This window comes from Peromyscus californicus, unplaced genomic scaffold, assembly GCF_007827085.1.
Source record: "Peromyscus californicus insignis strain IS unplaced genomic scaffold, ASM782708v3 Scaffold_12__1_contigs__length_115047231, whole genome shotgun sequence".
Lineage (NCBI taxonomy): Eukaryota > Metazoa > Chordata > Mammalia > Rodentia > Cricetidae > Peromyscus > Peromyscus californicus.
Window position 1 is genome coordinate 86,118,722 of NW_026294413.1, and position 22,660 is coordinate 86,141,381.

The window sequence follows — 22,660 nt, forward strand, 5'->3', positions numbered from 1 at the left end:
TGCCCTCAGCCTTCTTTTCCTGCCCCTTAGGAACTGGAGGCAAATGCCCACTTCTCCGCCTTCTCGCAGTGGTTCAAGGTAAGGGACGGGGCAGAATGCTAGGGTTGGGCGCGTGTCTACAAAGCCTTCCTGGATACAGGAATGCTACCTAGCGCTCCAAGAGTCACCTTCATCTCCCTGCCCCCACTCGCTGTGTGCAGAATTCAAGTGTCGTTCTCCCTGCTGACAGCAACGTCACAGCCCTGGTACCTTCTGAGTCGGCCATCCGGAGGCTGAGCCCCGAGGACCAGGCCTTCTGGCTGCAGCCAAAAATGCTGCCCGAACTGGTCAGGTGGGACAGCTGGGAAGGGCCTGGGTCATGGAGGGGATTCTGGGTGGAACCTTGGACCCTTCCCAGACAGGGCTGAGAGGATCTGGTTCTTTGTTTACCATGTATCTACACAAGTGGGGAGAACCCAGACTCAAGGTTCTTTGTAGGTCACACTAATCTGGTTCAATGCCCCCTGAACTGTTCCCCTTAGGGCCCATTTTCTCCAGGGTGCCTTCTCAGAGGAGGAGCTAGCCCGGTTAAGTGGACAACAAGTAGCCACACTGAGCCCCACGACACGCTGGCAGATACATAACGTCAGTGGGGTAAGAGCTGAACTCTGGAGCAATCAGCCCAGGGCTGCTTCAGAGACTAACATAGGACACACAGTTGTCTCATTAGAAGCTGTGTGTGCTGGCGCCTGTAACTCTGCCCTCTCTTGTGGGGACTGGTGGGGGTTTATGCACCCATCTGGTGGAGACCGAGGCTGCAAGCCCGGTGGGATATCTCTCACACCATGTATCAGTGGCCAACTAGAGTGAGCTCTTCTGCTGCCTTCCAGAAAATCTGGGTGCAGAACGTCAGTGTGGATGTAACCGACCTCCTTGCTACCAATGGCATTCTACACATCATTAGCCAGGTATAGCAGGAGAAGGGAGTGCGGGGAACTTCCTGGACCAGGAATGATGGACTGACAGCCCCTCCTGCTCTATGCCAGGTCTTGCTGCCTCCAAGAGGTGCTGTGCAGACTGGGCCAGGGTTGCTACAGCAACTAGATAGGGTGCCCGCCTTCCACCTCTTCCGGGAGCAGCTAAAGGTAAAGGAGGCTCATTCAAGGGGAGTGAGTTCCTGGAGGATGCCGGGGACTGGCTGGCTCCCTGCATTGGGACTGAGGACTGCCTGCTCATCTTTCTACCTTGCCCCCCTGTCTCTATCCCTAGCACCACAAACTCGTGGCCCAAATTGAGGCTGCCAAAGCCTATACCATCTTTGTGCCCACAAACCACTCTCTGGAGACCCAGGGCAACAGCAGTATCTTGGTGAGGCCTTGGGGATGGGCAGGATAAGCCTCCTAAGCCAAGACACGGGGACATGGTGGGGATGGCATGATACCCAGGGCCCTCGAGAGTCTTGGAAACCCTGAAGTGACTCCTCCTTGGCAGGACATAGACACAGTCCGACATCATGTGATCCTTGGGGAGGCACTCACTGTGGAGGTCCTACGCAAAGGAGGACACCGGAACTCCCTTCTGGGTCCCGCCCACTGGCTGGTCTTCTACAATCACAGTGGCCAGGTTTGAAGGGCAGGGATTAGGAGACCCTTCCCAGGAACTCTGCTCTTGGGACTTGCCTTTGAAACTTCCCCACCAAGGAGACTCCAGCCTCTGCTCCGGGAAGACTTAGCTCCCATCCTTGGAGGTCCCCCCAGTCCTCGAGTGTGTTCTTATCCTGTTGCCTCTAAGAGTGAGGGTGGTGGGAGTGGGTAGGTAGACTCAGCCTTCTGCCCTCCTTCCCAGCCTGAGGTAAACCACATGCCCCTGGAGGGGCCCTTTCTGGAGGCTCCTGGCTGCTCCCTCTTTGGCCTGTCGGGGATCTTGACAGTGGGCTCCAGCCGCTGCCTGCACAGCCATGCAGAAGCTCTTCGGGTAAGAAGTTGGGGCCTGGAGGGGTGTTAAGGATCAGCAGCTGTGAGGGCTGGAGAGATGGCTCAGCAGTTAAGAGCACTGACTGGCTGTTCTTCCAGAGGTCCTGAGTTCAATTCCCAGCAACCACATGGTGGCTCAGAACCACCTATAACAGGATCTGATGCCCTCTTCTGGCATGCAGAGCAGTCATACATAAAATATTAAAAATACATATGTATATATGTGTGTGTGCATATATATTATATACACCATACATATACATTATATATGTATATGTGTGCGCGCATATATACATATACATACACACACACACACACACACACACACACACACACACACACACATATATCAGCAGCTACAACTGGGCGTGGTGACACATGCCTTTAATCCCAGAACTCTAGAGGCTGAGGTAAGCAGATCTCTTCTTGAGCTTGAGGCCAGTCAGACCTACAGAGTGAGGCGCTGTTTCAAAAACGAACAAAAACAAAACCCGGAGCAGCAGCTGCTGCTTGGTCTAGGTGGCAGGAAGGAACACTTGGCCGGCCTTGTCCTGGATCAACTGACGCCCTGCCCTTCTTCTCCAGGAGAAATGCATAAACTGTACCCGGAAATTCCGCTGCACCCAAGGCTTCCAGCTGCAGGTACGCTGGGCTCAGCACAGCCCTGTACTTACTTCAGTGTCCCCACTAACCCCCCAGGTCCAGACCCGCTGGGACCTGGCCCGGGATGGGCAGCTGCAGCTCGCAGTTAAGGCTGAACCCCAGACGTGGTCTGCTCAGAGGAACTCATTGTCGCCCTAGGCCAGTCCCTGTGCCATCCCCTCGTCAGGCCCGTTTGTCCTGGCCTCCCCCTCTCCCTTCTGTCCTCCTCACACTTGTCAACCTCACTCTGACACCTCTAACACTGTTGTGTGTCTCCCATGCACAACCCTGTCCCCACCCAAGCCACCAGATGACCCTTCCTACGTGTCTCCGATTCTAGGACACACCTAGAAAGAGCTGTGTCTACAGATCTGGCTTTTCTTTCTCCCGGGGCTGTTCCTACACATGTGCCAAGAAGATCCAGGTTTGCTCTGAGGTGTTCCCCACCAAGGCTTTGCCGCTTTGCCCAGGGGAGGAGGAGAGCAGAGTAGGCCCCGGGGAAGCGTTGAGACTGAATTTCAAGGGCAGAGGTGTTGAGCCTCCAGCAAAGACAGCAAAGCAAGGGTCTTAGGAATGTCCAAAATCAGAGGGCTGCTGTTGGTTTGGTGTCTAACCCCTGGGCAATGGGGATAGGAGAGATCCAGGGTCGCATCCCAGACCTGGCACCGTTAACCAAACCCAGCAGCAGTGATGAGGCTTCCCTGTCTGTCCTGTGCAATCCATGCAGTTGCAGCTCTCCTTGTTTGAGCCCCCCCCCCCCCCACCAGGGGAGGGCTGTGGAAGGCATCCTCCACATCCCCTGAGGGCTCTGCTCTACCCTCCCTGGGTCTGTGCTTCCGATTTGCTCTGCTCTGTGGCCCTGAGATGTAACCATCTCTTTCTGGCTAGTGACACCCATCCTGGCCTGTGCTGGGCCTCTCTCCTTCCCTTCCCATTCCCCTGCCCCTTACAGGTGCCCGACTGCTGCCCGGGCTTCTTTGGCACACTATGTGAGCCATGCCCGGGGGGTCTAGGTGGAGTGTGCTCGGGCCATGGGCAGTGCCAAGACAGGTTCCTGGGCAACGGGGAATGCCGCTGCCAAGAGGGCTTCCATGGAACAGCCTGTGAGATGTGTGAGCTGGGCCGCTATGGGCCCAGCTGTTCTGGAGGTGAGGTCTGCATGGAGTAGGATGGTGGCCCCTGGGAAGGAGAACAGACTGGGGTCACTATACCATGAAGAGCAGGAAAGTAACTCGTGTCCCTTATTGTCCCACTTCCAGTATGTGACTGTGACCACGGGCTGTGCCAGGAGGGCCTTCGAGGGAATGGAAGCTGTGTCTGCAACGTGGGTTGGCAGGGTCTCCGCTGTGACCAGAGTAAGTAGGTCCCAGAGGGCTAGGGGCACGGGACAATAGGGGAACGATTCTGGTCTGAATCACCAGAACCTTCTGTCTCCTCCCAGAAATCATCGATCCCCAGTGTCCCAAGAAGTGCGATCCCAATGCCAAGTGAGTGAGGCCAACCTATGGTGGGGTGACTGTGGGCAGGACAGGGCAGACACGGGTTAAATGGCTGCCATCCCTCCTAGCTGTGTACAGGACTCCGCCGGAATCCCTGCCTGTGTCTGTGCTGCGGGATATTCAGGCAACGGCAGTTATTGCTCAGGTTGGCCAGATTGGACGCCCTGGGCCCCACTCTGGAATACTTGGGGTGGCTGTCCCATCTACCCTCTAACCTTTATCTCCTGCTTGTTTCTCACGTCTATCCCTAGAGGTGGACCCATGTGCTTCGGGCCACGGGGGCTGCTCACCCTATGCCAACTGCACCAAGGTGGCTCCTGGGCAGCGGACGTGTACCTGTCAGGATGGCTACACAGGCGACGGGGAGCTGTGCCAGGGTGAGGTGCCCCAAGATAGGCACACGGGAGGGTAGGCCTTTCTAGTCACCTGAGTCAGACTGAGAAGGTCTGAGTGCACACAGGGTATGTGGTGACGTGGGGCCCAAAGAGGGAGGAGATGGACACCTGGAGTTGCAGGTGGACAGATGAATGGAGGGGTCCTCGGGGCTGTTCCTCATCTCGGTGTCTCTTCCTCTAGAAATAAACAGCTGTCTCGTCCACCATGGGGGCTGCCATGTTCATGCTGAATGTATCCCCACAGGCCCCCGGCAGGTCAGTTGGCAGGCTTGACTGGAGCCTCTGTTTAGACTAGGTCTGGGATGGCCTTTTCATTCAGGGTTCCTTGCAGCCACAGTGATCAGGATTTGTGACAGGTCTCCTGCAGCTGCCGTGAAGGCTACGCTGGTGATGGCATCCACACTTGCAAGCTTCTGGACCCCTGCTCCCAGGTTAGACCCTCATATCCCAGGTTAGACCCTCACATCCCGGCACGGCACGTTTGTCAAGGGAAGGGAACTGAGGCGAGAAGCAGTTTTCTTTACCCCCAGGATGGCCCCAGGGCCTCACTCACCCCTAGCTCAAGTCTGGCTCAACAGGAGAAAGAAAATTTGAGCAGGGACCTTGAGGGATCACCTCTAAGGCTGGTCTTTCTGAGGTGGCGGGACACCACCACAGCTTCCTCTCCTACTCTCAGAACAATGGAGGCTGCAGTCCTTACGCTGTGTGCAGAAGCACTGGGGATGGGCAGAGGACCTGTACTTGTAACCCAAGTCACACTGTGGGAGACGGTATCACCTGTCATGGACGAGTTGTGCTGGTAATGATTCCCAAGTCTGACCCAGACTTGGTCGTGGCTATGCCCCAACCTGAGCTAGCTGCAATCTTGGCTAAGACCCCCAGATTCAATTCTGATCCTTGGTCATGACCCTGAATCTGACCCCTGATTCTTCCTGGGCTAAAACCTCATCTGCCTCACATGAAAATAATCCTGGCCTCAGCTCAGAACCCTCCGTGGCTTTCCTTTCATCTCTGCTTTGGCCAGACCTCGGGCTGCCGGTGCTGGGACAGGCACCAGCCCCCGGATGGGGGGGGGCCACCCCAAATCTGAGCTAACCTTTGCTCCCCCAGGAGCTCCTACGGAACAAGTATGCCTCATTCTTCAGCCTCAACCTCCTGGTGAGTACCAGCCTAGGCCTCTGTGACCCGCTGGGCAAATTCCAACCGGCTCTGGACCTCTGTGTGCCCATCTGGTTGAGGGGGTTGGCTGGCCTCGGACCCTCAGAATTTCAGCTTTTCCCAGAGGATCCTCAGAAGTTCAACTTGGTCCCAGGTTGTTCCTCTTCCACTCAAGCTGTGCCCTGCCTCCCCAGGAATACAAGGAGCTCAAGGGTGATGGGCCTTTCACCGTCTTTGTGCCGAGCACTGATTTAATGAGCAACATGTCCCAGGTACACGGCCCTGGGAGAAGTCTGGAGAGAGGTGAGTGCCCCAGCCACTGCATGGGCAGAGGTGACAATCATTGGCTCCCCCATCTTCGTGACTCCGCTAGGATGAACTGGCTAGGATACGCGCCCATCGCCAGCTTGTGTTTCGCTACCATGTGGTTGGCTGCCGGCAGTTGGGGAGCCAAGAGCTGCTGGAGCAGGGATACGCCACCGCACTGTCTGGGCACACGCTGCGTTTCAGTGAGAGGGAGGTGAGATCTCACACTGTTGGTCCTACTGGCTGTCGGGTCTTCCTTCAGGGCGAGGATTCGGCCCCCAGCTCAGCTCCCTTCAAACCTGTCCCTGGGCCCTGCCTCCACTTCCTTTAATACTCAGCCTGGATCCAAAATGAGAGAGAGAGACGAGTCTGGCCCAGAGGATAGTTCTGGGCCCTACCCATTAACACTGGCCTGCCCCAAGCCGGGACTCCCAAGCCAAGCTAACACCGGCACCGTGCTCCCACAATGCCAGACCTAGTCGGTGCCTTGTGCAGGCTTCTCATGGTGATTCTGCCCTTGACCAACTCACCTCCTACCTCAGTGCAAAGCCCAGGACTGTCTACCAAAAATCTCTCCTCACCTCAAGCCCTGCCCCGGCCCGGGCACACCCCATAGCTTCAAGCGCCCTACTGACCAACTCCATTCAACCTCAGCTTTGGCCCCATGCAACCGTGTTCCTCCCACAGGGCAGCATTTATCTCAATGACTTTGCTCGGGTGGTAAGCAGTGACTACGAGGCAGTAAACGGTGTCCTGCACTTCATTGACCGTGTTCTGCTGCCGCCAGATGTACTACACTCGGAGGCTGATGCTGTCCCAGTCCCTCGGGTATGGCGGGGCAAGAGCCTGGGACTGGGTTAGCAGGCGGGGATCCTCTCTTCCTGCCTGACCACATGGTTCATGCGTGCTCTTCCGCAGAGAAATGTCACCACCGCTGCTGAAAGCTTCGGTTACAAGATCTTCAGCCGCCTAGTGACGGTACTGCGCTCACGAATGTGGGTCCGCCAGTGTGTGCGCATGCGCGCAGCAGTGTGTGTGTGGATGCTTACCTCTTTCTGGGAATGAATGTGTCTGTGTGAGTTTCCTCGTACAATGTAAGAGCCTCCCAGTGTGGGTAAACATGAGGAAGTGTGCAGCCAAGGTGTGTGGAAACTTACCCCTGCAAGCGTGCCCATCAACAATAGCTCCCCTACCTACAATTTCAATTTTATATTCAACCATGTTGGCCAGATGGCTCAACGGGTGACAGTGATTGCTACCATGCCTGACAACCCGAGTTTGATCCCTGGGACCCACGCAGCAGGAGAGATCCGGCTCCTGTAGGGTCTCCATGTGAGCAGTGGCAGGCATGCCCCTCCTCCCATGTTCCACACACAGACACAGACACACACACACACACACACACACACACACACACACACACACGCACGCACGCACGCACACACCAAAACAAAAGCCAACCAGTTAAGTATAATAAAAATATTAAATTGAGGTGCTGAAGAGATGGTTCAGAGGTTAAAAGCACTGGCTGCTCTTCCAGAGGTCCCAAGTTCAATTCCCAGTAACCACAGGGTGGCTCATAACTATCTATAATGAGATCTGGTGCCCTCTTCTGGCCTGCAGGCATACATGCAGGCAGAACAGTGTATGCATAATAAATTAATAAATCTTTAAAAAAAATTAAGTTGAAAAGCCCTAGAAATAGCTCACATTTTAAATAACTTTTATTATGCTATATAGTTACAAGTGTTTTTATTGTCTGCCCCCCCCAAGACAGGGTTTCTCTCTGTAGCCCTGGCTATCCTAGAACTCACTCTGTAGACCAGGCTGACCTCGAACTCAGAGATCCACCTGCCTCTGCCTCCGAGTGCTGGGATTAAAGGTGTGTGCTGCCACCTCCTGGCTGTTGTTCATCCCTTACTATACCTAGTTTCTAAATGCTTTATCACAGGTATAGGAAAGCAGTATGTGTATAGTTTACATACAAATGGTTCATATGTATGGGTCACTATAATTTAAGGCATCTGCTGTGTTCTTGGGACCTCTTCCCTGCAGAGGAGGGAATGACTGTCTGCCCAGGATGGTTGCAGATAAGCGTGGCTAGTTACCTGGGCTGGGTTTCTCTGGATCTTCTTTCTGGCTTCTGGGGTCCAGCCTCACCTCCAACTGCCACCCCTTCGCTCCAACCCCACAGGTGGCTGGTCTTCTGCCCATGCTCCAAGATGCATCCCATCGTCCCTTCACTATGCTGTGGCCCACAGATGCCGCCCTGCGAGCCCTGCCTCCTGAACGGCAGAACTGGCTCTACCATGAGGACCACCGTGACAAACTGGCAGCCATTCTTCGGGGCCACGTGATTCGCAACATTGAGGTGGGTACAGACCCAATCTTCGGCCCCTGTTGCCTGCATGCCCAGCTCCAACCATGTCTCCATTTATTTAGGCCTTGGCATCTGACCTACCTAACCTGGGCCAACTCCGAACCATGCACGGAAACACCATCTCTTTCTCCTGCAGCCGTGCCCGGCCTGTGAGTCTGGGGAGAGGGCTTGGTTGAGGAAAACAGGTACAGGCCAGTGAGGGGCCGCAGCACCCATGACCCCAACATCTTCCCCTTTAGGGTGAGCTCATGGTAGGTGAAGATAACACCCACATTGTGCAACGGCACTTACCCTTTGAAGGTGGCCTGGCGTATGGCATTGACCAGCTGCTGGAGCCGCCCGGCCTTGGTGCCCGCTGTGATCGTTTTGAGACCCAGACACTTCAAATGGTGAGGAAGGCCACAGGCCACAGGTGCATGGCAGGGGTCCAGCCCACCTGTCCTGTCCTGTCCATCCACCTGACCCCACAGTGTTGGCCTCCATCCCCTCCAGAAGACTTGCAGCGTCTGTGGGCTGGAACCACCCTGTCCTCAGCGCTCACAGGAGCAGGTAAGGGGCTGGAGGCTGAGTTGAGGGTTGGGGTGAGGCAGAGAGCATCATCAAGCTCAGGCTGGCCTGTGGCCTGACTCCCTTTGACCCAGGGCAGCCCCAAGATCTGCTGGCGTGATTACACCAAGTTCTGGACATCCCCGCTGCACGCCGCCACGGTGCGCAGTGGCGCCTGGCTACGGCCTGGATTTTGGAACCACCCCCAACGCCTGGGTCGGGGCTGCCACCGCAACTGTGTCACTGTCACCTGGAAGCCCAGCTGCTGCCTGGTCACTACGGCATTGACTGCCAAGGTAAGCATTCTGGGGGTTACAGACAAGCTGACCGCCTCCTCCAGCCCCCAAGCTGGCCCAAGACAAAGCTCTGGCCGTTGCCCTTAAGAAAGGATTTTGGGGGCTGGGGATTTAGCTCAGTGGTAGAGCACTTGCCTAGCAAGCGCAAGGCCCTGGGTTTGAGCCTCAGATCAAAAAAAAAAAAAAAAAAAAAAAAGAAAGAAAATAGTTTGTCAGGCGGTGGTGGCACACGCCTTTAATCCAGCACTTGGGCGGCAGAGGCAGGTGGATCTCTGCGAGTCCGAGGCCAGCCTGGTCTACAAAGCGAGTTCCAGGAAAGGCGCAAAGCTACACAGAGAAACCCTGTCTAAAAAAAAAAAAAAAAAAAAAAGAAGTGGTATACAGAAGCTTCATAATCTGGTGTGGAGTTCTGGAGGGTCTGGGTGTTCTCTGGGTTTCAGAGTGGTGGGTCTCAGCGGTGTGAGGCCGTGACTGAACTGACGCTCCTTGAAGAGCCTTGGCTGGCACTCATTAGGGGAACAGAGGGCAGAGCCTGGGATGAGGGGGTGTGGGTTTGACCACGAGAGCCTCTGGTCCCGTTACACTTCTACACTATTCCCTAGCTTGTCCCGGTGGCCCCAAAAGCCCCTGCAGTGACCACGGTGTATGCCAGGATGGTATGAGTGGAAGTGGACAGTGTAGCTGCCGTTCGGGTTTTGCTGGGACAGCCTGTGAACTCTGTGCCCCAGGTGCCTTTGGACCCCAGTGCCAAGGTGGGTCATCTCTGCCCTGTCCCATTCTATCTTGCCCTACTTCCTTTGTCCCGTGTGTCAACTTGCCCCTCTCCCCAGCTTGCCGCTGTACCCCACATGGACGTTGTGATGAAGGCCTTGGGGGCTCTGGCTCCTGCTTCTGCGACGAAGGCTGGACTGGGCCACGCTGTGAAGTACAGCTGGGTGAGTAGCGCTTCCGCTTGGACCCCTGCGGCACATGTACGCACACCGGGACATGCCCTAGCTGCACACTCGGGTGGAGGCCCCTAAGGTGGGTGGGAGAGGCAGTGGCTAGGAGGACAGCTACTGACCTGGTCATATGGGCTGGGTCCTGGGGACAGAGTTGCGGCCTGTGTGTACCCCACCCTGTGCAACCCAGGCCATGTGCCGTGTGGGCAACAGCTGTGAGTGCAATCTGGGCTATGAAGGGGATGGCCGTGTGTGCACAGGTAAGCAGAAGGCCGGGATTTGCAGGTAGGAAGCCCTGGACCCACTCTAGACATCTGGCTCAACCATTCTTTCCTCGCCCCCAGCGGCAGATCTGTGCCAGAAGGGGCACGGTGGCTGTAGTGAGCATGCCAACTGCAGCCAGGTGGGGACAGTGGTCAACTGTACCTGTCTGCCCGACTATGAGGGTGATGGTTGGAGCTGCCGAGCTCGCAACCCCTGCCTGGATGGCCACCGTGGAGGCTGCAGTGAGCATGCTGACTGCCTCAACACTGGCCCGGTAAGCAGGTCCCCGGGGAGTCGAGCAGTCTGGGTGCGGAGGCCCCACAGGCCCACTCTTCCAGTCTTCATGAGAGATCCACTGCTCTCTCTGCCCGCAGAACACACGGCGATGCGAATGCCACGTAGGCTACGTGGGTGACGGACTGCAATGTCTGGCGGAGCTTGAACCGCCTGTGGACCGGTGCATGGGCGAGGCATCACCCTGCCACCCAGATGCTTTGTGCACTGACCTGCATTTCCAGGGTGTGCTTCCTTACCGACCCCACAACCCACTGCACTATCCCTGGTCACTGTCCTATTGACTATCTATCCTCCCTTCTTCCTGCAGAAAAACGAGCTGGTGTCTTCCACATCCAGGCCACCAGTGGCCCTTATGGCTTGACCTTCTCAGAGGCCAAGGAAGCATGTGAGGAACAGGGCGCGGTCCTTGCTTCACTCCCTCAACTCTCTGCTGCCCAGCAGGTGCCCAGGGCTCGGGTGGGAGCTAAGCCTATGGAAGCCCATTGAGTTGGGCTTTGGTCTCAGCATCCCCTCCTGCCCCCACAGCTGGGCTTTCACATCTGCTTCGTGGGCTGGTTGGCCAATGGCTCTGCTGCCCACCCTGTCGTCTTCCCAGCGGCAGACTGTGGCAATAACCGTGTAGGGGTGATTAGCCACGGTGTCCGCAAGAACCTTTCGGAGCGCTGGGATGCCTACTGTTACCGCGTGCAAGGTACGTCCACTCCACTGACCTCTGCCCACTCCCACCCCCCGGTCTCCTCCCCAGGCAGCCTAAGCTTCTGACCTGCCTTTCCCTGCAGACGTGGCTTGCCAGTGTCGGGTTGGCTTCGTGGGTGACGGGATCAGTACATGCAACGGGAAGCTGCTCGATGTCCTGGCTGCCACTGCCAACTTCTCCACCTTCTATGGGGTGTGCAGGGGTCTAGCCTCGGAAGTGGGAATGTAGGCTGTTGGGATCCCCAAGGAGGGAGCTTGCCCACAACCCCGTCTCCTCACCCCCCCAGCTGCTGCTGGGCTATGCCAACGCCACCCAGCGAGGTCTGGATTTCCTGGACTTCTTGAACAACGAGCTCTCCTACAAGACACTCTTTGTTCCTGTCAACGAAGGCTTTGTGGACAATATGGTAACAGCAGGGGCTTGGGTACAGTTGGCTCTCTCCGGGGGGCCCAACCCAACGGATCTTACTCTGCTCCTAGACACTGAGTGGCCTGGACCTAGAGCTCCACGCTTCCAATGCCACCTTTCTGAGTGCCAATGCCAGCCAGGGGACATTGCTTCCTGCCCACTCAGGACTTAGCCTCTTCGTGAGAGATGTAGGCTCTGACAACAGTTCGATGGCCCCTCTGGTGAGTCTGGCCTTACTGACACCCTCCTGGCTCAGCCCTTGCTTAGCTGCCGGACCTGACTAGTTTCTCTGCAGGCCCCTGGGGCAGTTGTGGTTAGCCACATCATCGTCTGGGATATCTTGGCTTTCAATGGCATCATCCACGCTCTGGCCAGCCCCCTGCTCACGCCTCCCCAGTCTGTGAGTCTGCGGAAGTGGGAGACAGAGCCTCAGGGTGAGGGGATATCTCTGGCCTGGTCCTTGACACCCTCTTTGTGCTTTACAGAGGCCAGTGCTGGGACCCAAGCCTCAACCTGTAGCACTAAGCATGGGGGTTGTGGTGGCCTCTGGAACACTGCTGGGATTGGTAGCTGGAGCCCTCTACCTGCGTGCCCGAGGCAGGCCCACAGGCTTTGGCTTCTCTGCCTTCCAGGTGATGAGGGGCTGGGGGTATGTGGGGACAGGCTCCTTCTGTCTTGTTTGGGGGCCTTACCAGTCAACTCCTCTTCCAGGCAGAAGATAATGCCGATGATGACTTCTCCCCATGGCAAGAAGGGACCAGCCCAACCCTGGTTTCTGTCCCCAACCCTGTCTTTGGCAGCAGTGATGTCTTTTGTGAGCCCTTTGATGTGAGTATGGGGTGGGAAGTGTGGCTGGAGGGGTGGCGGGGGCAGGCCCCGGGCTTAGCCTTGCTTGGCTGCACCCTGCCTCCCTCTGCAGGATTCACTGCTGGAGGAGGACTTCCCCGACACCCAGAGGATCCTCAAGGTCAAATGATGGTCCTTGAACGGAGGCAGAGGCACACGGAAAGACAGAGACCACTTTTACTGCTTGTCAGGGTGGCTGGGGCTGAAAGAACGGATGGTCTGTCCAGGACAATAAAAGCGCCCTCAGCGGATGTGGGCCATGTCACCGAGAAAAGGTGTCTTCATGCAGCCCGTGCAGAGCTGGTCCATCCAGAGGGGCGCCTCGTGCTGCAGGGGTGTGCGACGCGGGTAAAAAGTGAAGTCCACGCGGTAGTTGAGCAGACAGCTGAGGGAGGCCATGTAGAGGTCGGAGAAGCGCACGAGGCGCCTGGAGAAGTAGGTCGGGTTGTGGAAGGTGCGGAAGATGCTCCCAAACTGAGCATTGAACAGGGCCTTGGTGATGCATCTGGGGAGAGAAACATGGTACCCTTCAGTGTGAGGAGGAAAGGCCGGGGCAGCCCCCCTGTCGTGGCTCCTCTGGCTCACCTCAGTTCTTGCCGCTCCTTCATCCAAGTAGCCAGCACCTGCCGTGACTCTGCATCCTGATAAGTCTGGGGAAACACAATGTGGGAAGGTGGGTGAGCATGCACCTGGGAGATGCAGCCCCCTAGGCCCTTCCCGTCGCCCCTCCCTGCATTAGCCCCTACCTGCATGCGTTCTAGCAGCCCAGTGAGCGCCTGCTGCCAGGTCAATGAGTGCATGTACTGCTCTGTGTTGATGATGCGGATCTCACGCTCCAGCTCAGGGATAATGGCCCCGGTGCGCCAGCCATGCCGCAGCATGAGGTCCTAGTGGAAGGGATGGGAGGCAGACCTCAGCACCGGCTGGGAGGGCTCCCTCTTCTCCCCTCCCCTCCCCGGGGAAAAGCCCCACCCTCTCACCGCCAGGTCACTGTAGAGGTGGTCACCAAAGTAGAGCACACGTGGCCCTCGCCACTCTGTCAGACGAAGGAAGTCAAACAGGTTTCCCTGGGGAGCAGAGGGCACTGCTGAGCCAACGGTGCTCCCGCTTGGCTGTGGGAGCCAGGCTTTGTCCTTCACCAGTCCTCCCAACTCTGCAGAGGCAGCCAAAGCCAGCCGGATGCTGGGCTGCCCTTTCCCGTGGCCTCCTGCTCCGTGGCCCTTACTACTTCCCCCTTCCACTATTAAAGGGGGGGTCCTGCCTGCAGCAGAACATCTCTAGTAGGGGTGGATTGGCCCTCACTCAAGGGCCTCTTACAGTGGCCTTTCACCCACCCAGCCGAGGGCGTTAATCCCTGTTTGTGAGAAACCAACCACAGGGAGGGCCCCAGGCCCTCCAGCCAAGGGCCCTGAACTTCCTCAGTCTCCACCCACAGGACCCTGTGGATCAACTGTAGAGCTTCTTGGCAGGCTACAAGCTTCTCTGCTCCAAAGCCAGGGAAAGATAACACCGCAGCGCGGGCATAACCGAGGGAGGGGTGGGGGTGGGGCAGAGGGGCCAGAGTTTGGAAGGACAGGGACTACCTAAGGTAGCAAAGCACAGTTCATAGAGCTGCTGGCCTCAGTGAGTCTCAGAGAGATGGGAACTGGGGGTGGCAGGGAGCTGTGAAAGAACTGAACCGAGACAGAAGGTGGGGTGGGGGGGCATTCCAAGGACAGTGGAGGATGTGCCCCCTCATCAAGAATCTTGAGGGGCAGAGGAAGGAGAGGGGAGTGGGTAAGAAAAGGACTCGGGAGAGGCTCCTGAGAACCATACAGGGTCTAAACAATGTTAGGCCAAGAAAGAAAGTCACCTCCCCCAAAAAGGGCCGCCACAGTCTGATGGCAGGACAGAGTGCTGAGGACTGGAGATCTGCGTGCGTGTGGCAGGGCAGGATGCTGAACAGGGGCCTGCCAGCTGAGCTGAGGCATCTGGATGCTGCTTTCCTGGCCAAGTGTGGGCTCCCCAGATCCAGGACCATCTCAGCTAAGATTCCAGCATGGGCCACCAATGCCCTGCATCTAGCCTCTCTTCCTAGTCATCACACAGGAAACGGGGATGTGTGTATGTGTGTGTATGTGTGTGTGCTCAATTCATAAGCTGTCTCCACAGGCCCACCTCAGGGCTTCAACCAGGCTGGTTTTGCCTGTATCAGTGTTCAGTGCCAATTCTTCACAGCGATCATGGTGCATTCTAAGGCTTTTGTACCATACTCAAGTGGGACATTCCAAAGGACAGCAAGGCCTAGAGGCGATGAAGCCAGGGCTCCTAGGCTATTGGAGAGATCTCGACTCCAAACCCAAGCTCTCTTCTAATGCCACCCGGGTTTGCTTCCTAATAGTCCTGCCCTGGTGCCATCCGCTCTAGCCCAACAGTGCAAGCCTGGTCAGGGCTGGGAGCTTGCCTCTGTATAGCCTAGGGCCACTCACGAAGCACTGCCCCTCCAGTCCTTACCTGCCGGTAGATCTTGCCCTTTTCCAGGCGACTAATACGGTCCCAGTGGAGGGAACCCTTCTCATCGAGCTTCCGAAAAGGCCTGCGGGAAGAGTAGAGAGCCCGGTTTGCAGTCTGTGAGAGTCACAAACTAGGGACCCTCCTCCTTATCCCTGTAAAGGCCCACCCACTCAACAGCCAGTGTCAGCAGAGACACTGACCAGTCCATCTAAGCGCAGAGAATCCTGAGTCAGGGCCAGTTGGATGTGGTGCCTGAATCTTCTTATTGGAGTGGGGCTTCCAACCTCCCCACAACCCCAGAGTCCCTGCTACGTCCATACTTGCGCCGGTCGGTGAAAAAGTTGGGCTTGTCTGCCTGGACGATGACCACATCGAAGAGCTGGCGCCAATCAGGGCCGACCATGTGCCGCATGCCTTTGTCCCTGTGCAGAGGGGGCACTGGCTTCAGGGGGTCTGGGAGCAGTACTCTGTCCCATCCCCACCCTCACCCCCCCCCCCCCCCACATTCTTCTACAGTGGGCCTGGACTCACACAAAGCTAAAAGGACTGTTGGTGATGAGGAACAGCTGTTTCCCATGGGACACCAGGCGGCTCAGGACTGCAAACGTTTCATCCCCTCTCAGGATGTACTTCTCTGAAAGGGAAGGTGGTGGGTCTGCAAGGGCCAGTTCTGGGACCCTCTGCTCAGGCAGGCACGGTAAGGGTTACTGTCTGCCCTTACCCATGTCTTGCTCAATCCACTGGTACATGAGGCCCTTCACATGCACATCCCGGATGGCATCCTGAGGGGAACCAGGGGACAGTGAGGACATGCCAGGGAAGAGGGCCCACCAAGTTGCAAACAGACTTCGTTTCATCTAAGGGACAAGCCCCTCCTCCTCACCGTCACATCCTTGTAGAGGTGAACTTGGTCAAACTCCAGGCCGTGGCCCAGAAAGTAGTCCACCACACATGACAGCAGCGCCATCTCTGGTAGTGAGAAGATGTCCATGAACTGCTTGATGGAAGGGCCCTGGGGAGGGAGGTCAACTCTCAGCCACTATTCCATGTACTAGAGACCAAGGGATCTGCCTTGGGGCACTGGCAGGCTGTGTGACCTTTTGGTTACTGCTTCACAGGATGCCAGCACCCACATCAAAATCCCTGGTCTGGGTTGCTTTGGGCAACAACAGGTTGGGTGGGTACCTTGCCATAGAAGCCGCTCATCTGGTAGAGTGGGATGTGCTGGGTGCCACCGTATAGGTCAATCACTTCATCATCTGGCACAGGCTGGAGACCCCTGAGTTGGGGGTGAGTGGGGGGACAGATGCCCTCAGCCCGAGCCCAGGTAGCAGTATGGGATAGGGACAAGGGTAGATTTAGGGTGGACCCGACGCTAACCTGTAGGCCGTTCCCAGCTGTACATAATGAAAAGCATCAATTTTCATCAGAAGGCTCTGCAAACACATAGTGGGCAGGGCCAGTGGTGAGGACGTCGGTTTTTGTCCTCGGCCCTGAGCCAGATTCTCCCCAGCACCTCCCAACCCTCAGCAACAAAACCTCTACCGGACGCTAAGGGGCCAGGGTGGTCTGATAAGGAGAGGAGGGGGCTGAAGAAGCCGCTCCCACTAGTCAGGAGGGCTACGTGTCTAGCCACTCACCTTCTGAATGTCATAGTGGAGGCCACGGATGGCAAAGCTGGGATCATAGTCATACTTCCGAATGCCCTCAGGGTACTGTTGGACAAAAAGCCAGGCCTCAGCCCAGGATACCGGGGGAACCCCAAGACTCAGTCTGGAGTGGGGGGCAAGCTGGGTCGCGTTGGCAGAGAGCCTGGCAGCCTCACCTTGTAGTGCTCTATCAGGATGTCCCGGGCAGCATTGAAGATCTCGGGGTGCAGGGCATCCGCGTACTGGGCCAGTGTGTAGTCGTAGTCAAAGCCATAGACCTCAACGTCACTCAAGCTGATCTCGTTGTTGGCGTAGATGGCTGCTGGGTTTAGGAGGCTGCAGACCTCAGGGGGCAGAAGGTCTGCAGGGAAGGAGATACACAAGAGGACAGTACCTCATGATGGTCACAGTTGCAGCAAATGGCCCAAGTACTTTGTGGGTACCCAGCCCCATGTGCCCCACAAGACACTGGATTATTGCATCTCAGCTCAGTGAAGGCCAAACTGAGGCTCAGAGAGAAGGCACGTGCCAAGGGAGGGCAGAGCTGACAATGGCCGGCCTGCTCTTCTCTGGGGAATCTGGTCATAGTCACAGCCTCCATTTTCCACGTTAAACTATCATCTGCAGTGCCCCACATATACTGAACCCGTGTCTCTTCTGGGCTCTGCCTACTAAGTTCTACCAGACACGGGTGTGTGGGAACCCTGGCGACACTCCTCAGAAAGGTCATGCCCCTCACTCAAAACCTGTCCAGGAGCACCACTGTCCACTGGCCTCGTCTTCCACTTTCTTGGGGCTACCTGCCAAGGGCAGGATGCAGGGACTGTAGACTCCTCCCACGGGATGCTGGCTCCGTTCTGACCTGACTGGAAACCAAGGCCATGAATGCTGCTTTTCCACTTTGTCCACAGATGGGGTTGGGGCCCAAGAACATTAGAGGGGCGGAGAACCCCCAGGGCTGCCAACTTGGAACACCTGCCATCGCCCTGGGGAGTAAGGCCCCTCTAATCGGATTTCAACTGCCTGCCAGACCACATAATGACATTCCCTGGCCTTAGTCAGGGAACACTGCTAATTACCACGGGCGAGATATAAGATGTCGGGTTTTGGGACACTACCCAGCTTGCTCTCTTCTGGTGACAGTCACAAGCCTCTGAAAGAGTCACAGAGGAAGGCTAAGCGTGGCACTATGTCAGGACGGTTCTGGGGTCCTAGGCTCACCTGCCTTATCTTCCCCATCTGGAAAGCGGGTAAGGTGAATGGAAAAAAAGGACACGATGTGACAGGGCATGGGATGTGAGCCAGACAAGATCAGGCCTTCCCTCTCATGCCGGTGAATTCCAGAATGCTGGCTTAGCCCCTGGGCTCGTGTTTTTTAAAGGGGAAATAAAACCAGAACCAGTCTACTTCGTACAGCATTCCTGCTCTGTCCCCACACAATATGCAGGATCAAATGTGTGATGTGCCTGAGCTGGGAGCCCTGTCCTGGGTCTCGCTTGGTCAATCCTGGAGTTGCAGGGGAAGGGAAGAGGCAGGACTAGGCATGCTGGGCAGAGTCCAGATCTCCAGGGAGTCTGTCAGCCACACCAATCCTGATCATGATGCAAAAATCTCTGGCTCCACAGCATGTCTAATGGCTCTTGTGCTGTGCAGACGCCTGGTCTACGTGCTGAGCTGTTGCCTCAGAGGCCCCTTTGGAACACAGGGCTCCGCCCCCATTTCCTTTAGTGTCATATGCAGGGTGTAGGTGTGGGAACAGGTGTGGCTAGTTCCTCGGGTGGCCTACAGCCAGCAGAGGGCAGCTGTTCTGAAGATCCCCAAGTGTGGACGGAGCTCTTCACTGGGACATGCTTAAGACACAGCTGATGGCCTCCCTCTGAAGAACTGCTTCTGAGACACCCCTTACCTGGTGTTGCTAGGACCCTGGGCCTCAGCTGCCCACATAGCTGGTAATTTCCACAACCCTACACTCCTGGATGTCAACTTTGTTTATGACTTGCCTTAGCGTCCAGAAAACCCCTGGGGTGGGAAGCACAGGCATGGCATTTGTGGACCCAAGCTTGTGGAGTTCTGATTACGTCCATGCCTTGCCTCTGCTTTCCAGGGTCTTCTCGGGGGCATATACACCTTCCTGGGAACAAGTAGGACGGGGAAGCAGTCCACAGGGCCTAAGGTTACCTACCTCATTTCTGGACCAAGGAAATCATAGCTCTGGGGGGTTGGGGTAACCGAGTCCCACTTCCTTCCACTGGTGATTGCTGAGTAGGCCGGGAGAGGATATGCCACGACCCAGCAGTGGTCCGACGTGTTTATATGACTGTCTAGACCCTGTCCTCCTTTCTTAGGTGAGTTTTACGGCTCATCTCATTCCCTCCTCCAATCTTGTGAAGTAGTCACACTTCTGTCTCCACTGGGGAGGTAAAGTCACCCATCAAACTACCCAGCACCAGGCAACTAGGTTGAGACGCACACTCGGGTCGCCCCACCTGCTTTAACTACCCTTCTCTTCCTAGCCTTCTAGTCATGAGGCCAGGCAGCGCAGGTGATGGTCCTCCACTACTCTCTGAAGGGCCATTGGCCCTGGCCTTGGCAGCTTTGCTCAGATTCCTTCAGAAAACCCAGCCTGGTGAGGTCAGGGTTCAGAGGCATGAGCTGGCTCATCCTGGCATGTTAGTGGAAGTGACCCCCCACAAGAACTCAGGGGGTCTATAAGGATCTGAAGACACAGGAAGACCCCGAAGGGTATGAAAGTAGCCCCCCCCCAGTCCCCTCAGGCTTCTCAGCTACTCAGAGGGACTTCTGTCACACTGCTCACCCTGCAATAGTCCCAATCCTCAAGAGCAACCATTCTCCAGAGGTCTCAAGTATTCTGACTGCGGCTTGTCAAGAGGTGATCTCTGGCCAACCTCCAGGTCTCCACACAGCTGGAGTGGAAACCTCTGCCCAGTCACAGCTGGAATCTCCCTGACAGAGCCACTCTGTCTTACCAAACAATGCAAGTCACATCACCTCTGGGGCTTCCTCCAGAAGCTCCCCTCCTCCTGTTTGGCCTTGTTCTGAGTCATCACCACAATCCTGGGGCAGGAGACTCAGGACACTGAGGGTCTTGAGAGGGTGTGAGGAGGCCGAGGGCCACCCTGCTGGGCAGCGATAGGGGCCACAGCCCAGACCACATCTCTCTGCTGCAGAGACAGGGCCCCACTAGACCCACCCAGACAAATGGACAGATGTTCCGCACTCAGATCTCCTGCCTCATCAGCCCATTCCAGAGGGAAAGAAGGCTAGGGGGAGGGGGAGTGCCCTGTGCAGCTCTGGCTGAGACTACAGCAACATCCCGGGATTGCAGGGGGCTACAGTAACTTTTCTGTTCCCCCAACGCCTTCCCTGAGCTTGTTTGGAGTGCTGTAGACCGCCAGAGGCAAGCCAAGAGGTAGGTGCCTGCAATGTCCGGCCGGTGTCGCCTTACAGCGGGCCGTCGGTGAGCACCGTTCAGTCTTTGTCCACACACTGTAACTAAAGGCCAGCGGAGAACAAGGGACTGAGATTTCCACCGCCGCTGCCCAGAGACTGGACCCAGGACCGCGTGCGCAGCAGCCGCTCCAGGCGTTCCAAGCTCCCGCCTCCAGAAAACAAAACCTCCACTCGCCCCGGGAGTCGGAGTGCTCTGCAGTGGCACCTCGTATCCACCCGATAGAGCCTTTTCCAAAACGCCATCTGACCCTCAGGTTTGGGGACCCTGGCGAGCCCCACCGGGCGCTTCCAGCAAGCTGCACCCAGGACGGTTGGGGACGGTGCCCCCGCCGTCTGCTGGACGCCGCCAAGCTGATGCCCTCCGGCGCACTGCCCACCCGGCGTCACCCACCGTGCACCAGCCTCCGCATGTCCTGGTAACGAGCCCACAAGTGCGCGCTGAGGTCCGCGTTGTCTGCGGGCGCCGAGCGCGGGGTGCTGGGGCAGTGGGCTCCGGGACCCGGCGGGCCGCAGCCAGGGCAGGAGGGTGAGGTCGAGGCAGCCCGCGGCCCGCCGTGGCCTCCGCACAGCAGCCAGCGCCGAGCTGCCGCCCGCAGTCCCGCACCCGCCATGCCCCCTGAGCGCTGCCCCCGCCGCCCTCCGCCCGTCTGCTTGCCCGCCGGCCCGCCGCCCTCCGACTCCCCGCCACCGTGGCCGCGTGCTTCTCAAGGCGGCCGACCAATGGGCGAGGCGCGCGGAGTCCATCCGGCCAATGAGCGCAGCACTCGGCCCGGGGGGGCGGGAGGTCCCGGGACGGGGCGGGGCGGGGCGGGCTCCCGACCCCCTCCTCCTCTTCGTTCCCAGCTCAGCTCAGGGGCTCTGCGCCCCCCTTTGGTCATCTCGGTGGTGATGGCGGCACCATCTTCCCTTGCGCGGGAAGTCGCGGGGCTTAAGAGCCCGTGTCTCCGAGAGGCCCTGGACGGCTCCGAGGAGCAGGAGCAGCTGGAGTGCGGGAGAGCACAGCTCCTCCTTCATCCCATGGTCTTTCTGTCCCTCCCCCAGCCTTGGGTTCCCCCTGACCCTAGCGCTGCCGTCCCCTCCTCTCCAGACATGTCCTCCTGCCCCGGGGGCCCTGTGCTCCTGCCCTGTTTCTGACTGACTGCACGTCGAACTGCACGCCTGAGTGGAGCTAGGGCCGCTTTATCCACCTAACGCACAAAGAGCTCCTTCTGCCCACAGTGACAGTCCCAAACTGGGTGAGACCACGCAGCCTGCAGGGCAGCTGACGTCTGCTAAGGCAGCCTTTTCTTGGTACCGCCTGGTACCCCACACGGGTGCTCTGAGTGGCTGTGGGCCGGGGTCATTGCAGCCCCCTGGTTCTGGTAAACGGATGTGCCGGACAGCGCAGGCCCCCAATCGAAATACCTCGGTCTCTGTTCAAGCGCTGTCTCAGGGCAATTCTTCTTCGCTTGGAACCACACCACCTACTTCCGTCTGTTTTCTTAGCCCGCAGGTGTACGCCAGGAGAGGCCGGTCCAGGACCCAGGGCCCTGTTGGTGATGAGCTGCCCACCTAGGCACCCGGTGGCTGTTGGGTTTAAGGTGGTGTGTAATGTGGAACTCTCCTGTACCTAGGCTGAGGATCTGGTGTGGAATCTTGGGCTGGGTCCTGGTCGTTATGGATGCCAAAGCGTGGGCCCATGGGCTGTGGAGACCTGGCCACATGTGAATCTCTTCCAGGTGGACGGACGCTGTATATGTTCTGGTCCTCAGCACCAAGAGAAATGGGAACAAATGCCAAGGGTTTGCTGTGGGTGGCTTCTTTTGGCCTGCCCTCCAGGGCTGCTTTGGTGTACAGGACGTGTTAAAGCTGCTCTCAATCTGTGTATGACCCTTTATGGATCCCACAGTCTGACATTTAATTCTCACAGAAGGCTCCGTTTTTACAAGGGTGCCTGTAGGGGTGTGGTTTGACCACAAAGTCACGCTTTTTACCATGGTGCTCTTCTGCGACTACCGGGTTGTGATGCATAAAAAAGCACCTACAAGAACCTGAATAGCGGTGTTTTCCCATCCATCATACATTTATATTATTTTTAGAGCAGTTTGTCGTGGACAATTATACTTCTTGTTGTGATACTGATAAAGTTCAGTTTTCAAAAATGCACGTCGAATTTTGTTATTTTAGAAGCCAAGTCCAACCAGTCACATCCTAGAAATAAAACGAAGGCGTCACGTAACTGCATTTTAGATCCTCTTCTTCACAGAGGGTCGTCACCTCGGTCAGAGTATCACAGAAAAAGATGGCGATGGCAGAGTAGGGGGCGCGGCAGTCAACTCCGAGCCCCAGCTGCTGGGAGCAGGTTGAGGGTGGGCCCGGCCACGCCACGTTGGAGACTCCGCCCCCTGAGGTTGCTCCGCCTCCAGGGTCTAGGCGCCTGC

At 57.1% G+C, this 22,660-nt stretch overlaps 2 protein-coding genes across 3 annotated transcripts in view; one reads left to right on the plus strand and one right to left on the minus strand.

Annotated features, from left to right (window-relative positions):
• Stab1 (stabilin 1) overlaps positions 1-12,901 on the plus strand; it is a 33,060-nt gene extending 20,159 nt beyond the window's left edge. Inside the window, 43 exon segments of the mRNA XM_052733668.1 lie at positions 31-78; positions 201-331; positions 522-633; positions 870-947; positions 1,026-1,124; positions 1,249-1,347; positions 1,471-1,602; positions 1,825-1,953; positions 2,538-2,594; positions 2,935-3,018; positions 3,547-3,742; positions 3,854-3,949; positions 4,036-4,081; positions 4,162-4,238; positions 4,345-4,470; positions 4,670-4,743; positions 4,845-4,919; positions 5,165-5,287; positions 5,599-5,646; positions 5,841-5,918; positions 6,020-6,166; positions 6,640-6,780; positions 6,871-6,930; positions 8,147-8,323; positions 8,395-8,481; positions 8,572-8,721; positions 8,825-8,881; positions 8,974-9,145; positions 9,148-9,174; positions 9,777-9,926; positions 10,005-10,109; positions 10,268-10,375; positions 10,460-10,653; positions 10,754-10,898; positions 10,984-11,117; positions 11,202-11,367; positions 11,456-11,565; positions 11,660-11,779; positions 11,853-12,002; positions 12,077-12,181; positions 12,267-12,413; positions 12,493-12,609; positions 12,701-12,901. Coding sequence (XP_052589628.1) covers positions 31-78; positions 201-331; positions 522-633; positions 870-947; positions 1,026-1,124; positions 1,249-1,347; positions 1,471-1,602; positions 1,825-1,953; positions 2,538-2,594; positions 2,935-3,018; positions 3,547-3,742; positions 3,854-3,949; positions 4,036-4,081; positions 4,162-4,238; positions 4,345-4,470; positions 4,670-4,743; positions 4,845-4,919; positions 5,165-5,287; positions 5,599-5,646; positions 5,841-5,918; positions 6,020-6,166; positions 6,640-6,780; positions 6,871-6,930; positions 8,147-8,323; positions 8,395-8,481; positions 8,572-8,721; positions 8,825-8,881; positions 8,974-9,145; positions 9,148-9,174; positions 9,777-9,926; positions 10,005-10,109; positions 10,268-10,375; positions 10,460-10,653; positions 10,754-10,898; positions 10,984-11,117; positions 11,202-11,367; positions 11,456-11,565; positions 11,660-11,779; positions 11,853-12,002; positions 12,077-12,181; positions 12,267-12,413; positions 12,493-12,609; positions 12,701-12,757 — 4,734 coding nt within the window. The 3' untranslated portion in view covers positions 12,758-12,901.
• Positions 12,787-21,770, minus strand: Nt5dc2 (5'-nucleotidase domain containing 2). 2 transcript variants are annotated; one of them, XM_052733670.1, is made up of 14 exons: positions 21,645-21,770; positions 16,946-17,130; positions 16,761-16,835; positions 16,501-16,556; positions 16,306-16,399; positions 16,004-16,132; positions 15,842-15,902; positions 15,652-15,754; positions 15,441-15,542; positions 15,121-15,202; positions 13,608-13,694; positions 13,374-13,514; positions 13,213-13,277; positions 12,787-13,132 (listed from the first exon to the last, which is right to left on the minus strand). In XM_052733670.1, exons 4-14 carry the CDS (start codon positions 16,545-16,547, stop codon positions 12,871-12,873), a joined length of 1,173 nt encoding a protein of 390 aa, XP_052589630.1. In that variant the 5' UTR covers positions 16,548-16,556; positions 16,761-16,835; positions 16,946-17,130; positions 21,645-21,770; the 3' UTR covers positions 12,787-12,870. The 2 variants fall into 2 exon arrangements, with proteins under 2 accessions (XP_052589630.1, XP_052589629.1); XM_052733669.1 differs by lacking the exon at positions 21,645-21,770 and adding an exon at positions 20,632-20,870.
• Positions 21,771-22,660: the final 890 nt, after the last annotated feature.